The sequence below is a fragment of the Manis javanica genome, chromosome 9, assembly GCF_040802235.1.
Source record: "Manis javanica isolate MJ-LG chromosome 9, MJ_LKY, whole genome shotgun sequence".
NCBI lineage: Eukaryota > Metazoa > Chordata > Mammalia > Pholidota > Manidae > Manis > Manis javanica.
In genome coordinates, this window is record NC_133164.1 from 82,134,194 (window position 1) to 82,148,489 (window position 14,296).

At 41.3% G+C, this 14,296-nt stretch overlaps 1 protein-coding gene across 28 annotated transcripts in view; it reads left to right on the plus strand.

The window, feature by feature from the left end:
- Positions 1-14,296, plus strand: part of EPB41L3 (erythrocyte membrane protein band 4.1 like 3) — a 241,908-nt gene that overhangs the window by 78,083 nt on the left and 149,529 nt on the right. For 18 of the 28 annotated variants that reach the window (XM_073212842.1, XM_073212830.1, XM_073212834.1 and 15 more), the window contains exon 1: positions 5,589-5,958. The exons of 1 other annotated variant lie outside the window; for it this stretch is intronic. In XM_073212842.1, coding sequence (XP_073068943.1) covers positions 5,589-5,958 — 370 coding nt within the window. Of the gene's footprint in view, positions 1-5,565; positions 5,959-8,857; positions 8,988-14,296 lie in introns of those variants that run through there. 9 more of the 28 variants (XM_073212854.1, XM_073212850.1, XM_073212849.1 and 6 more) reach the window with 8 other exon arrangements.

The window sequence follows — 14,296 nt, forward strand, 5'->3', positions numbered from 1 at the left end:
TTTAACAAAATCCCTGTAAGGAAAGAAAACATTTCTGATGTTCCCCGCATGTTGTGTTATTTTTGTTCATTACCATGAAGAAGTAAAACTAGGCTTAAATTTCTCATGCTTATAGGCCTCATCAATTATAAAATCAAAAGATTTTTATATTGAAACCTGGGTGAGTGTTTCTCAAAATTGAGTGTGATTTTTAATCACCTGGGGGGCTTGTTAAAAGTACCTGCTCTCTGGATCCCACCCCAGAGGTTCTGGTTTGCTTAGTCTGGGGTTGGACCCATAAATCTGCATTAACAAGCACTCTGAGTGATTCTGATATAAATTGATATAAAAAATAAGACCCATACAATAAAATTAACAACATTTTAATTTAATGGAATTAATAATATTATTTTTCTGAAACAGAACTCCTCATATGCTGTGCTTAGCTGTAGAAAGATAGAGCCTCTAGTCAATTGATTTAATTTGGTTCATTAGTTTTCACTGATCAGCACAGGAGCTGTTTGGGTATGTATGTTATACCAAAAGGTATTCATAATTTGAAGTCTCTATTTTCTGGGTTTGGGATAGTCAAATTCAAACTTAACCAAACTGCCAGCAATTAGTTCTCCATTTCTCATTTTAATGAGACATCCCTTGACAACCTTGTAAAATGTTTTGTGCACTTGGAAATTAAGGTCAGAGTTGTAGTGTTATTGCAGTCTTCAATAATTGGGCATCTAATCCAATTATTGCTGGAATTGGGTACAGAACAATCTCTCATTGTTATTTATTACTATACTTACTGCTAATGAACTCCGTTGCAAATTGATGCATACAAGGACAGGATCCAAGCAATAACTCTTCTGGCCAAGTACATGCTGACTTGAGGTGCAGGCTTCCTTTCAGTCAGCTTACCTGTATGGTTGAACGAGGCTGTCCTCTCACAACTTTTCTCTGTTACCACTTCTATGAAACATGTCTGAATAGTACAACCAACTCTGTCTCCTGTGGGATTATTGTTGTAGACTAGTCACCTGGGTGAGTGTTTCTCAAAATTGAGTGTGATTTTTAATCACCTGGGGAGCTTGTTAAAAGTACCTGCTCTCTGGATCCCACCCCAGAGGTTCTGGTTTGCTTAGTCTGGGGTTGGACCCACAAATCTGTGCTTATTAACAAGCACTCTGAGTGATTCTGATATAGTGTGAATACTTTTATGACTTTCCAAGATTATTGTTGGCACAGAAATATAAAACCTTAAACTCTTCACAAACAACCCAGATTGAGAAATTCTGGCATCCTTCTTATATCTGTACCCTCTGCAAGTAAGCTTGCCTGGGATGTTCCAAGTTCCTGACAAATATCTTAAACAGGAAAGTCAATAGCAGAAGCTTTCTTTAAAGTGGCTTTGACCTATTGAACATCAGATTTATTTCAAGAGACACAGATATTCTAGATGATGTTTTCACTGATTCACAGAACATTCTGGAAGCTATGAACTAGAATGAAATCACATTTTCAGGTTGTACCCACAGGTTAAGTATGCATAGGGAGGCAACTGGACAAGAGGAAAAGTGTTGGAAAAGAGGAATCAAATTAGGAAGCAATTGTGAGATTTTTCTTGGGATAGTTATGGCTGTACGTTTCTTAGCTTATAATGTTATCTATGGCATGTTTGCCTAAAAAGGAGAACATAAACCTGAAGAGAGTCAACAAGTTAGTGAACGAGACACTTGAATGTGTCTTATTACCCTATGTTTTCTTTGCAGTTCCTGTTGATTGATGTTAGAGCAAAATATAATAGCTGGTTAGGATTATTTACAACTTTGAAGACTGAGGAGCTTGCTGGCATTTGTTTTATGTATTTTTGGGGGAGAGTGATTAAAATGTTAAGTGTACTACTATTTGCATATTTTCTCTTCTGTGATCTTGTATCTCTTAATTGTCATCATTGTGGTTCATAATGACTTGAGAGTGAAATACAGAAATTAAACATTTTGATTTGTGTCAAAAATAAAAAAAGCTAAGTGTCTTGGCATACTCCAGTAGTGGTCATCTGTGTGGGATACCAATGTGGTCATAGATGGTAAATAGCTTGGGAGTTGAATTAATTAATATTACAGATTACCAACTTTCATTCTTTATATTTTGTCATTAAGTGGAAAATACCCAAATATAAAATATTCTTAATGGATTTTATTTTTACATAATGGGAGAATAGAATTGAGCATTTAAGCTTTATAAAGAACTTAAGATTACAAGAACCCTAAACATTTTGTTAGTAATTATTCTACTTAAAAGTGCTGAGATTTATTTCTAAAATTAAATAAGAGAAGGTAAAAAAATTTAATAAGGACAAATTTGAATACAGTGAAACTTACATAGTATGTATTGGCCCCACTTTTATGACTATTTTTACAAAAGTATAGAGAAAAAAGGCAAATATGGAATTCTGATGAATAGGAAATATATTTTTTTAATGTTTTAGGCCATCTAAGACAGGCTTCCTCTCATAAGTACATATTTTGTGCATTTTATGCTGCACTTGTAGTTATTGATGGCTTTTTATTTTGTTTTGCATCAGACCCCTAAAGTAATGTATACAAACCTGGAAAGAAGACAGCATCTGGATGCCTTAATGTGCTGTAAACATGACACTATTCTTAAAACATAGAAACTCTTAAATGATTTTTTTATTTCAGGAGAATAAGCTTGTTGCTTTTGAATTATGCATTCATCCCCATATTTCTCTTATTTATGGTCCCTGGTAATGTGGAGACAGAAGGCTTTGTGTCCTGGTTTCAAGGACTTGATATGCAATTCAGGTGCCTGACATTATCCTGGGCATAAAGTAAGCCTCAACTAGTTACTGCAAGAATTGTTAATATTTTACTGTTTACTTATGTTGAGAAACAGTCAACTTAAAGGACTGAAGAAAATAGAGATTAAAAAATATCACAACACTTTATGTAAGGGTAGACTAGAACTATCAGAGGGCAGATGACTGTTGCATGCCTGTGAGAGTAACCACATTTGCAGAGTCTGGTTAAGCTTCAGTATTACCAATCCTCACGCTGGGAGCAAAGTTCCAATGGGGTCTCTAGACAGATTCACCACCATTTCTTTTTGGAGTCTTGGCGAAGCTATCAATATGGCTGTAATTCAATCTGCAAATCCTGGCCTGGCCTTGCTTATCAGGTGGGAGTTACCATTGTTTTTCAGACAGCAGAGTACCAGTGAGTATCAATGAGTCGGTATGCTTTGGACACTTGTGGGTGGATGGAGCTGTGTGGAGAATTCTGCCATCAGTTTGGACTGTTTCCACACACCTGCTTCCTGAAGTTGACTGCACCCCTCTTTGCCGTACCATGGCTTGTTGTCTTTCAGTGACCAGAAATCTGATGGACTGAGTTCTCATGCCAAACCTGAATGAACTCTGGAACTGTGTGAAAGGCATTCTTCCGACCCAAGAACTGTGTTTCTGTAACTTACTGAAAAAGCACCATGAGGGGTTTTACACTGAGAAGAAGAAAGAATTCAGTGGGGGCACAGAAAACTTTATTTTTGGCAGTGAGAAGGATGCAGGGAGACGTTAGTCTTTCATGACAGAAAGCAAACCCAACTTCAGTGGTATTATTAGCACCTTGCTTTTGACTTTATTTTGTTACTTCTGCTTTCCATGTGGAAGAGCTCATTATTTCATTTCCTGATGAGAGCTAAATAGGTTTTTCATTATTGCTTTTACTCAGCAGGTATTAAGATGGGATAATATTTTTTATTTTATGGAACCCTAGTATTTGGGGAAGATAAGGAATTTTTGAAACGGTCCTTTATTTTATATGTGAGGAAACTGAACTCTCAAAGTAAGGTGACAATGAAGTTTATTATCTGACATCCATTCATTTAGCAAAAATTCAGGACTTGGCTTGCAATGTACTCAGGGAGGCACTGTGGGGAGACAGAGATGGCTAAGAGGGGTTCCTGAATGATACTAACAAGGTAGAAGGAAGGCAGTTTATTAGAGAAGTTACTGGCAGAGCTATGTGCTGCTTTTGAGTTTCTGTTTAACATTTCTGTATCTCTGTATCTATGTGAGGAAAAACAAAAAAGCATAACAGCGCCTTAGTCAAGCTCAAAGGGTTTCATAGTAACTGTTTCCCAGATTTACTATTAAACCATAAAGCAGTATGGTTTTTACTCCAAATTTTGAATGCGTGGAATAATAGGATAAATACCCAGATATTTCTAACTTTCCAAAAATAATAATATTCTAACATTTTCTCACAATAAAATAAACATTCATGCACTATTGCTGATTTTCTCCATCACCTCAAAGGTTAAGATTTATGAATCAGGGAGAAAACAATTTGCTTTCAATTAGAAAAAAAAAAGCAAAAATATGGCAATAAAATGAATGAAAATTTGAAACCATCTGTGTCTGGAATGATGCCAATTTAGTGTTTGTTGTAAACAATACAATTTGTTCAAGTCCACTTTTAAAGGAAAGTGTTTTAGCGCACACACAAAAGTGAGGAAAAAAATCATTTCAGTCATGTATCTTTTAAGGCAATCCACACAGCCATATACATGTGTAAATATGTCTCTAACACTAATGTGGCCCCAATAGAAAGCTAATACAGGTAATCTATAAACACTTCAGTATTTGAACTATCACCTTTACCTGTCACTTGAAAGACAGGTCCTTGCTTCCTCTGGCACTTGATACAATGCCATGGTCACTTCCTACCAGCTCCTGGTTTTTGCTCATTCATTCTAGTCTTCACCGTGTCACCAGACTGTTTTTCCTATAACATGACGTACATCACATTTTCCCACTCCAAACTTCCAAAGCTGCACATCTATAGAATACAGGTCCATAAACTATGTAGCATAATTTTCCCACCTTCTCTCCCATGCAATCTGAAAAAACACTCCCTCCCCCTTTCTATCGCCATTTTCCCAGGCCTAGTCTCCCTGCCTCCAGAGGCTTCCCTGACACACCAGGCCACTAATCTGTGCCACAGGCTGTTATTCTGCATCACATCTTTGACATCCAATAGTTAAGGCAATGTTTTTATGAACCCGTTTTTCCTTCCCTGAGTCGGTGAGCTCCTGGAAAGGTGACTAGGGGTATTTGGGGAGGACCTTAAGCATTTTAATAAGTATGCCTCTGTTACTTGGTTAGAGTGTAGATATTGCGGAATGCCCAGGAATGATTCTTCCACCTGCACCTCAGAGTGTGCGCCCCCCTCCTCTTCATCTCAGAAGAAAGTGCTATCAATAATGACTTTCCTGTCAGGCAGGCAGGCTTAGAAGACCACCTGTTATCGTGGACTTTGTGGTGGGGAGTGGGCAGATAGCGGGCAGGTGCTGATCACTGATCAACCTCTCACCTCAACCTTTAATCTAGGTCTGCTCTATTAACTTGATATTTCTGGAGTACCCACCCTGTGCAAGACACCGCCAAGTCGAATTATTTTCCTTAAAGAAGAAGAAAAAAATGACTGCAGTCCCTAAGCCAATAAATAACTCACCTGAAGGCCAGGCACACCATCCCCCCTCCCACAGCGGGTGTTGGGTGGGCTGAGGAGCGGACAGAGAGCCCGGCCATAATGTGCGTGGAAATCCAAAGGCTAAAACGCTGTTGGCAACTGTCTCGAGGCGTTGTCCCCGAGCGTGACCCTGCGCCGGGATGGAGAAAGCTGCTGCCATGGAACTGTCCTGAAGTACTGCGGCGGCCCCCTCCCCCGCGCGGGGAGGCGAAGTCAGGGCGAGGTTGGCTTCTCTGCGCCGGCTCTGGGCGTGTGCCCCCGCCGCAGCTCCGCGGGGCCTCGGTGGCTCCTGCAAAGGGGGGCGGGGAGCGCGGCGAGCAGCCCGCGTCTGCGGTTTCCTCCCCACGCCCGAGCCTCCTGCGCACCGCGACCAGCCGCCAGCCCCGGCCTCGTCCCCACGCCGCGGCGCGCGGGCCCCCGCCCAGCCCAGGTAACTTTTCTGCCTGCCCGAGCGGGGTCCCCAGGGGGGTCTCCGATTGCTAGGTGAGGGGAAGAGCCGGAGGCCGGGGGCGAGGCGCGCCTGGCTGCCTGCTGACGCGTGGCTCCGGGGCCGCACGGCCGCCCGATTCGCGGGAGCCCCGAGCCCGGCCGGGCCCGACCCCAGTCCGCCCGCTGGGAGCCCCGCCCGCCCGAGCCAGGCCGGTACGCCGCGTCCGCGCCCGGGGACCCGCTCTCCTCCCGCCGCGCTGCAGCCTCCGGCCGTCGCGCAGAGCCTGAGCACCGGCCTCGGGCCTGGGGGGCGTCGGAGCTCTCGCCGGGAGGGGCGACAAGGTCCCCGCGTCTCTTCTCCATCAGTTTGCTGAACACCTTCCCCCACCCCCGCCGGCTCGGGGCGCCATGTTTTAAGTTACCCATTGGGGTCGGGGAGCGTGGAGGGGCGGGAACCGGGGGCGACACTGCGGCGCCGCCCAGGGCGGGTGGCCTGCCGGCCGGCGGATAAAAACCCTGCGCCCAGCGCGCGGCGGCGGCTGGTCCCGGGCGGCGGGCGCGGGGCCGGAAGGTGCGCTGGGCACGAAGCATCACCGCTCGGCGGCGTACCGGCCGCTTTTATGTAACTTGTCTCCCTCCTCGAACTGGGGCAGCGTACCCCAGACGGCCGCGGGGCAGGCGGAGGGAGCGTCCCCCCAGGTTGCCCTCGCCCGGCACCTGCGGGGCTGGCCTTGCCTCCGCCCCCGGCGCCCCTGCGCGGCAGCGCGAGCGCGGGCTGGCCGGGGACGCGGCCACGAGCCGGGAGCGGCGCCGCTCACCTGGCGCCGCGCGGCCCCGCGGCCTCGGGAGGGGTCTGCGGGGCGGCTCTGCGGCGACCGGGGGCGGGGAGGCCGGGCCTTGGACCGCCGGAGTGGTGGGCTCGGCCGGCGGCGTGCGGCTGCGGCCCGCCTCCGGCCGCGGGGCTCGCTTCCTCGGCGTCCCGCTCCGGTAGCCCTCCTGCCCCTCCCCCGTCCCCTCTCCCCTCCGCCCCCAGCCAAGTTCACTGCTTCTGCAATGCGGTGGGTGTGGTTATCTCGTAAATTGTAGCTGTGGTCCTTTGCGGGCGAGAGCAGTTTTTCCTTCTCGGTTTTTACATTTACAGATGCAAAATTTTCGGGGTTTTTCTCCTCCCGTTGCAGCGTAGGGTTAAACTTGGAAAGAATGGTTGATAAAGAAAACATGTGGTATGAAATACGTGTGGAGGCTGGGCTGGGAAGTCCTGAGAGGGCCGGGCAGTCCTGCTAATGCGGTGCCCCCATTAACGTGTTTTGAGTTGGTGTTTCAGCTCTTTTACGTTAGTCTTGGGGAACTGCTTATGCAGATACCATGGCGGTCCTTTTTGGGGACCCATTTGAGGTTGAGGCGGCCAGATGTGTTGGAGTTTCCCTTCGTTTTCCCTGGAATTCCTTGGCAGAAGAGCCATCACCCAAGGCTGAAAATGTTCTTGTTGAATTTTACACTAATTTTTAGTCTCAAGGAAGTGAAACTGATAAACCTCTACGTTTATCTGGGAACCCTGGACTTGGCACCAATTAGAGCAAATTAAGCAGAAAAGCCCTACTGAGTAAGGGAGCAAGTGCATCGGGCTAGAGTGAACTTAAGGGAATGAGGGGTGATTTATATCTTGGTTCAGACAAGGCTTTTTAAAAAATGCATGTTTGTTTTGTCAGACTTTTAAAACTTTAGATGGAGTAACAAAGTGATTGTGAGAGGAAATAAGTGCTAAGTTGAGAAGCATAACTTTAATTTGTTAATTTCAGAAGGCATCGATGAAAATAAAATAGCTGAATACTAAATAGTGTCATGTTTACTTCATGATTTTCTGATGGTTTAGAAAAGCAAAATACCAGATGCACAAGTTCCTGCATAGATCTACTCATGCACTAAAGGCAAATAGTTTTTTGCAAAATAGAACATGTTTTGTAAATGACCAGTAACAAAAAGGAGCGAGAGTGGGCCTTATTTAATTTGTGGACCCCTCTTAGGTGAAGGATTGAGGTGATAGAGGTCAAAGGTCAGTGTCTCTGAAATTTTTACATTTAATTTTAAAGTCATTTCTTATGCATGAGTGTGATTTAAGTCAAAAGCAGTTTTTGTCAATTCTTGTTCATTGCTTAGACTTTGGTCAACTAAATTATGTTGAAATAGATCAGGGATTTTTTTTTTAAACCTGATTAGATGCTATTTTATGTGTACACTGGTTTTAAAAAATTGTCAAATGCATTAAGGGGCCACGGTAGAAGAGGGGCAACCCTTCATGTACTGAGACATGTGATAGTATCATTATTTTGTGAATCCTGTCTGGATTTACCATATGTTGGATTAAGGATGGCAGGGATTTGTAGTCTGAGATATTTTCTTCGATGTTGTACAAATACATGTTCATCTTTTAGTTAGTGCTTTAAAAAAAATCTTAAAACTTACAAAATAGAATTCATGACCTCTCCAGTAAAATAGAACCCCAAGAGTATACTGAAAAATACATCTTTTTGTGAGAATTTGACTATGATGAAGAGAAGAGATTTCTTAGGTGCACTGCTGTACACTGGTCATCTTTAGTTCCCACAGTCTCTTCCAAGTGTCCAACCAGTTTTCCTATGAATGCCCGTGTTATGGAATATAGATTTACTATTGAAAACCATGAATTAGATTTATCTTTAGCACCATTTCACTTAGAGAGATCTTTAGTGGTGCAATTACCACATCTATTCCTTTCAAAAGGCTAGTTAGCTGCTAATTTGTTGGGAATTCATCAGACACTCCTGGAGGGTTCACTTGTCATTTGATTTGCCTTCGCTGCCAAGAACTGTGTGCTCAGAAGCTGGGACCAAAGCAATGAAGTCAGTGCCCTGCCTGGTGTTGTGACATCACTATGGCTCAAAGGAAATAAGGGTGGGGCAGGCAAAACCAGACGGTCTGAAGATTTTGCTGGCTTCAACTGACTGGTAAATGAATGAGACTCTTCTTTCTTACGTTGAGCTGCACCATAAGGTATGGTCTGGAGATTAGAAGGTAGATGTGAATGCAAGACTGTATGGGAAAGTGTGTTTTATAGGTCACAGAAGAAGAAATTGTTTTTTTTATGAAATAGTAGAAATCTTTAGTTATTCCTTTAATTGAGGAAAATACTGAAATCTTTAAAAAAGGCCATTTAAAAAATTATCTAAAGAACAAGAATATATATTTTTATTTATGCATAGTCAATATATTTATTACGGTTCTGTGTACGAAAATAACACTTGCTAAATTCTTGGTTTAGCTTATTAGTGTTGTCTTTTAAAAGGATGTGGTGTCTATAAAGACAGTTTATTTTCTAAGTAGGCTGTGTTCTTTCTGATTTATTTTTAAGTGATGTGGTTACAGCTGGAAATTGGAAAAAATGGAAAAAGGTAGGGATTTCACAAGTATAGAAGATATCTGCAGGGAATTGGGGTGATTGGTTTCCATGTAAGTTTTTGTTTTATCTGCAAACTCTTTGATAATTGAGCATTTTAATCCTAACTTAGAATGATAATTACAGATGTGTTTCATTACATCCAAATTAGTATTGAATACATTATAAAGGAAGTCTAAAATTTTGAAACTGTAAAGTACATTTCATGTTTTGTTTTCTGAATTTAATGTGATGTGAGCATAAAGAAATGAAGAACTACAAAACAGCTGCACAAGTTCATCATCTTATCTATACCTCCTTGGTAAAAGATGACTGTCATCTTTTGTGAGTGCATTAGGTATATACACTCCCAAAAGAGCACCAGGGAGCTCTGGACAGTTCTTACTTCACTGTGTGGCTATTGCAGAACACATTTCCAAAGCAAGGGGAAGAAAAATAATAGGAAGAATGACACAAGTGCAGAAGTTGAAATTACGGAACTGCAGATCACTTGGTTGAAATGTCTTTGGTACTGCAGTTTTAGACCCTGTGATGATTGGTTAAATTGCACACTTTACAGTCGTAAGCTTCTATTAGCACCAAGCCCGTGATTCTTTTGTAATTTGCAGTACAGAGAAAAAGCTGACAACTTAATTTTTAGATTGCTGGCATTTTGGTACATTGTTCTTATTATGTTCCTTCCTTACAAACCTAAAAAACAAAAGGGAAAAAAAAAGCAGAAAGGTTTATATCAGACCTAGAAAACAAATGCAACATTTAACTTGCCTCTGTGTGTTTATTTTTCTCTCCAGTTGCACTGAGTGCATGCTTGATGTGAGTAGATACTTCTCTGGGAATTTCATCCCTAAAGCAGTGCAGGTCTAAACACTTAAAGCATTGAGTCAATATTTATGCAACTGAATAAAAACTGAGGCCACTTATGACTTATGTTTCACTACAAAAAAATATTTGAAAAGGCTTAAAAAACATTGCTGGTTTATTTAAAAGTGAGAACTACTGGATTCCTGGAAGCAGTCATTATTTTTAATGGCATGATCCTCTTCATAGCAAGCTTGCTACTTGGTCCATAGCTCAAATTTGTAGGTTCTGGAGATTTTCCCATAGCAGAGAAGAGAGAATACTGCAGGTACCAAGAAAAAAAAGAATGGCTTCTTTAAGGGAAGATCTGCAGGCAGCTCACTGCCTTTCCTGCCAGCTCTAATTGGTGTCCTGGAGGACACCAGTAGAGAGAGAATACTCAGAAGAGGAAGAGAGGGGACAGATTGGAGTGTGACAAAAGCTGAAAATGGATTTGGGCTGGCTGATGACATTGATCCTGATGTTGAACAAAAAGGACAAAAACTATTTTCTGTTGTAGATCCTTCTTCTTTGGTCATTTTCATACAGTGTCTACATTCTCAAACAGTGAGTTTCTGCATATTTCTTTCAGGTCCCAAATTCCAGCATTTCTAAAACCAAACTTATATTTTCACATTTTAACACGTCTGAAATTGGGATATGTCTGAACAACTGCTGTCAGCCCTGTGGCAAAGAAAAAGGCAAATTAACGCATTGGTTGGTAACATGCATCAAAAATTAGAGCCTGGATGTCAGCTGACTGGAAGAAAATCTTGGAGATAGTAATGGCAGTCATGTGAAATGGTGCATCACCAGTGAACATACACAGAAGATGGTATTGTGTGGAAAAGCATAGGCAATAATTGAGTCAGCATGTAATTCAAAAGGTTTGGATTCTGAGTGAAGAATTTTTAGAAATACCCTGGTCAATTTGTTTTTAATTATATTTCTGTGTGCATAGAATGCCTTAAGAAACCTTAAAGAGTTCTTTAATTAAAAAATAAAAATTCCAATAAATGTGTCATAGCTTAATTGGCAGAATGCTACATGACATGTTATCTTTTACAATTAATGCTATCATGGATTTTATGAAATTTGATTTATCATTTGGCTATGCATGTTTTTTAAAAAATGCTTTAATGTTCAGTGCTTATTTACATGACTTATGCTAGTTAGTAATTATGTTTCTTATCTGTCTTCCTTTAAAAAAGGAAAAAATCAATTAAGTGGTCTTCATTTTTCATTTTGGTCCTTGTTAGAGATTAGTTATTGAGAAGTCATTCCAGATAGGACATTCCAGAAGCTAATTGGCCTAAATGTCGCTGGAATATAACCTTTCATTGGGGAGTAGTAGGAGATGGATCTAAGGTGGGAGTGTGGGGCCTGATTATGGAAAGTTTTTGTATATGAGACTAAGGGATATTTTGGACTCTGCTGGGTAGTGGGGAGCCACTGAAGGTAGTTGAGCAAGGAAGAAAAGGTTATATCTAGTCATAAATATAAGTTGATTGGAAGAATAGAAGTCTGGAGACAGATGGTCTTTTGTTAATAGACCAATCCAACACTTTTCAGAAATTGCAATTATTTTTCTTCTCTGTGTTTGGTATTTTGGCAACTCACCCCATTTTTTATCATTTAGTTGGAGATTAAATATTTCTTTTGGGCTATTTGGAGTGAAAAATTAGATTTATCGAAGATGGGGAGATTTTCTTGCTTTTTATTTATCCTTCCAATTAAAACATCTTTATTATTTCAGATATTAAAAATTATGCATGGTAACTGTAAAATACACTCTAAAAGTAACTGAGAAACAAAAAAGAAATCTCATCATTTAGCAATAGCTACTATTAATATTTTTGGCAAAGATCCTTCTAAGCCACCAACCTGAATCCATAGTGGGTCTTGGAATCAGACAGACCTGGGTTGGACTCCCGGTCTCACTGTTCTTATTTAATTGTTGTGTGACATGGTAAGTCTGTCCTTGAGTCTGGGTGCTAATTTATATAATGGTTATGTTTACATCTCAGGAATATGAGGATTGAATGATACAACATTCAAAGCACTGAACATAGTTCATATATATCAACAGGTGCCTAGTAAATAACACTAGCTTTATTTTTCCTATGTATAGATTCATAGATAGCTACATACTATTTTACATGAATAGTCTTCCAGCTTAAATATTAATATGTAGTCATTTCTTTTTTCTGTAAAAATATGTTCTGGGAAGCTTTTTCATGCATAGAAATCTATATCTACGGGAAATAAATATTTTCTTTGGGTTCTGTACAATACTGGTAAAGGATCATTACCTTAATGACGCTGATTATTTGAAGCCCTGTGTCATCCAGCTCCTCCTGCTCCTCCTACTGGCTGCCTACACTTTTCATCCTTGTCTGATAGCACACAAATCAGAGGGCTTTGGTGCAACACAACATTAAGCAAAATTGAAACCTCTAATGGTAGTTTTATCTAATGATAAGATACCTAATTATAACAAAAACAACCAGCCTTTAGCTATATATTTCCTGATTTCCTTATTCAAACCTTAATGCAGAGTCTCTTCACAGAGAGCTGACCTCCCCCAACTCAGTCTTAATCTTGAGACCCCAGGTGTTCTTGTGATGTCCTGTCCCTCCCCTGACTCTTCCATCTTTCCACATGTGTCCTGGCACGCCCCAAGGGGCAGCAGACTTCACAGCCTATAACTGAACTAGACTTTTGAGTTTAGAGTCAAACACTTCAGAGTCTGGGATACTTAGAGGTTGTGGGGTATCAGGCTCCCAAAGATAGGAATAAAATAAGCTCCCCGTGGTCTTATTCCGAGTTCTGAACCTACCCTTTGTCTTTAGCAGTAGAAGGTTAATAAGTATCAGACTCAGTTCATGGATTTCATGCAGATCCTCCAGGGATGTGAGCTTCTCTTTATGTTATTGACAAGCATATGATTTAGACTGATCTTATTTCCAAGTAACTGATCTTATTTGAAATCCAGTCTTGTTTTCCCTACATTCACATAGTTGAGAAATACAGCTTTATGATCCTGAGATGGTGCTAACCGGAGGGCATACTTGGACTTCGCTGGGTCATGCATTATGGAGTCTGTGAGCTTGAAGAGCTTAGGAGTTGCTTGCTTCTACCTAATTTGTATCTAGAGTTACTCACATCACAGAGAAATAAGAGTGCTTGGTAATTTCATTTACAGAGAATTCTTTATTTTTGTTCATACCATTCCTTGGTGCTATTAGGTGGTGGCTTTTATTAACTTTAAGAATACTCTTAGTGGACTAAGTATAGGGATGGAAAGATAGAAGTAGGCTAATTTGTCTGCTCAAGACATTTGGAAAGTTTTTCTCCTTAATTCTTGAAATCTAGATAGCAGTAACTCATGGGGAGGAGCTGTGTTGTAGAATAAAGAAAACACAGTGAGTTAGAGAAGATATAGATTGAAACATCTGCTAACCTTCAGCTGGGTATCAGTGCAGGTTACTTGATTCTCTGGGCACAGTCCCCCAGCTGTGAAATGGTGATGATGGTGCCAACCTCAGGGTTGAAATGAGACCTATATATTCAGAGACATCTAGAGTGGTATGTCATGGGAGTAGGCACATAATAATGTTTCCTCGTCTCAGCTGGTAATGTTCTGCCTACTTGGCTTGTTCTTAGGGGAAAACATTAGGAATTATGAGTCTCCAGAGTCCTCAAGGGGAGTATGTAATTTTGTGACATTCCACCATGAACTCCATAATACAAAAGATGGCCCTCAAGGAGAATACAGAATTTTGTCAAGTTTGAAACTCCTATTCACAATCATAGAGATTTACAAAGACAGCCACAATGGTTTTAGATTTTCAAATTTTCATATGCAACAGGATTACCCTGGGGAATTTGTGAAAAAGCGATTTCTGGGGACCCATCCACAGTTCTCATTGAATAGCTGTGGATCTGGGTCCAGGCATCTGTATATTCAAGAAGTAATTCAGTGGATTCTGATACAGTGGTCCCTAGACCACATTTTGAGATAGCTGTCTTAAGGAATCTTATCTCAGTGACCTTCCAGTTTACTGGC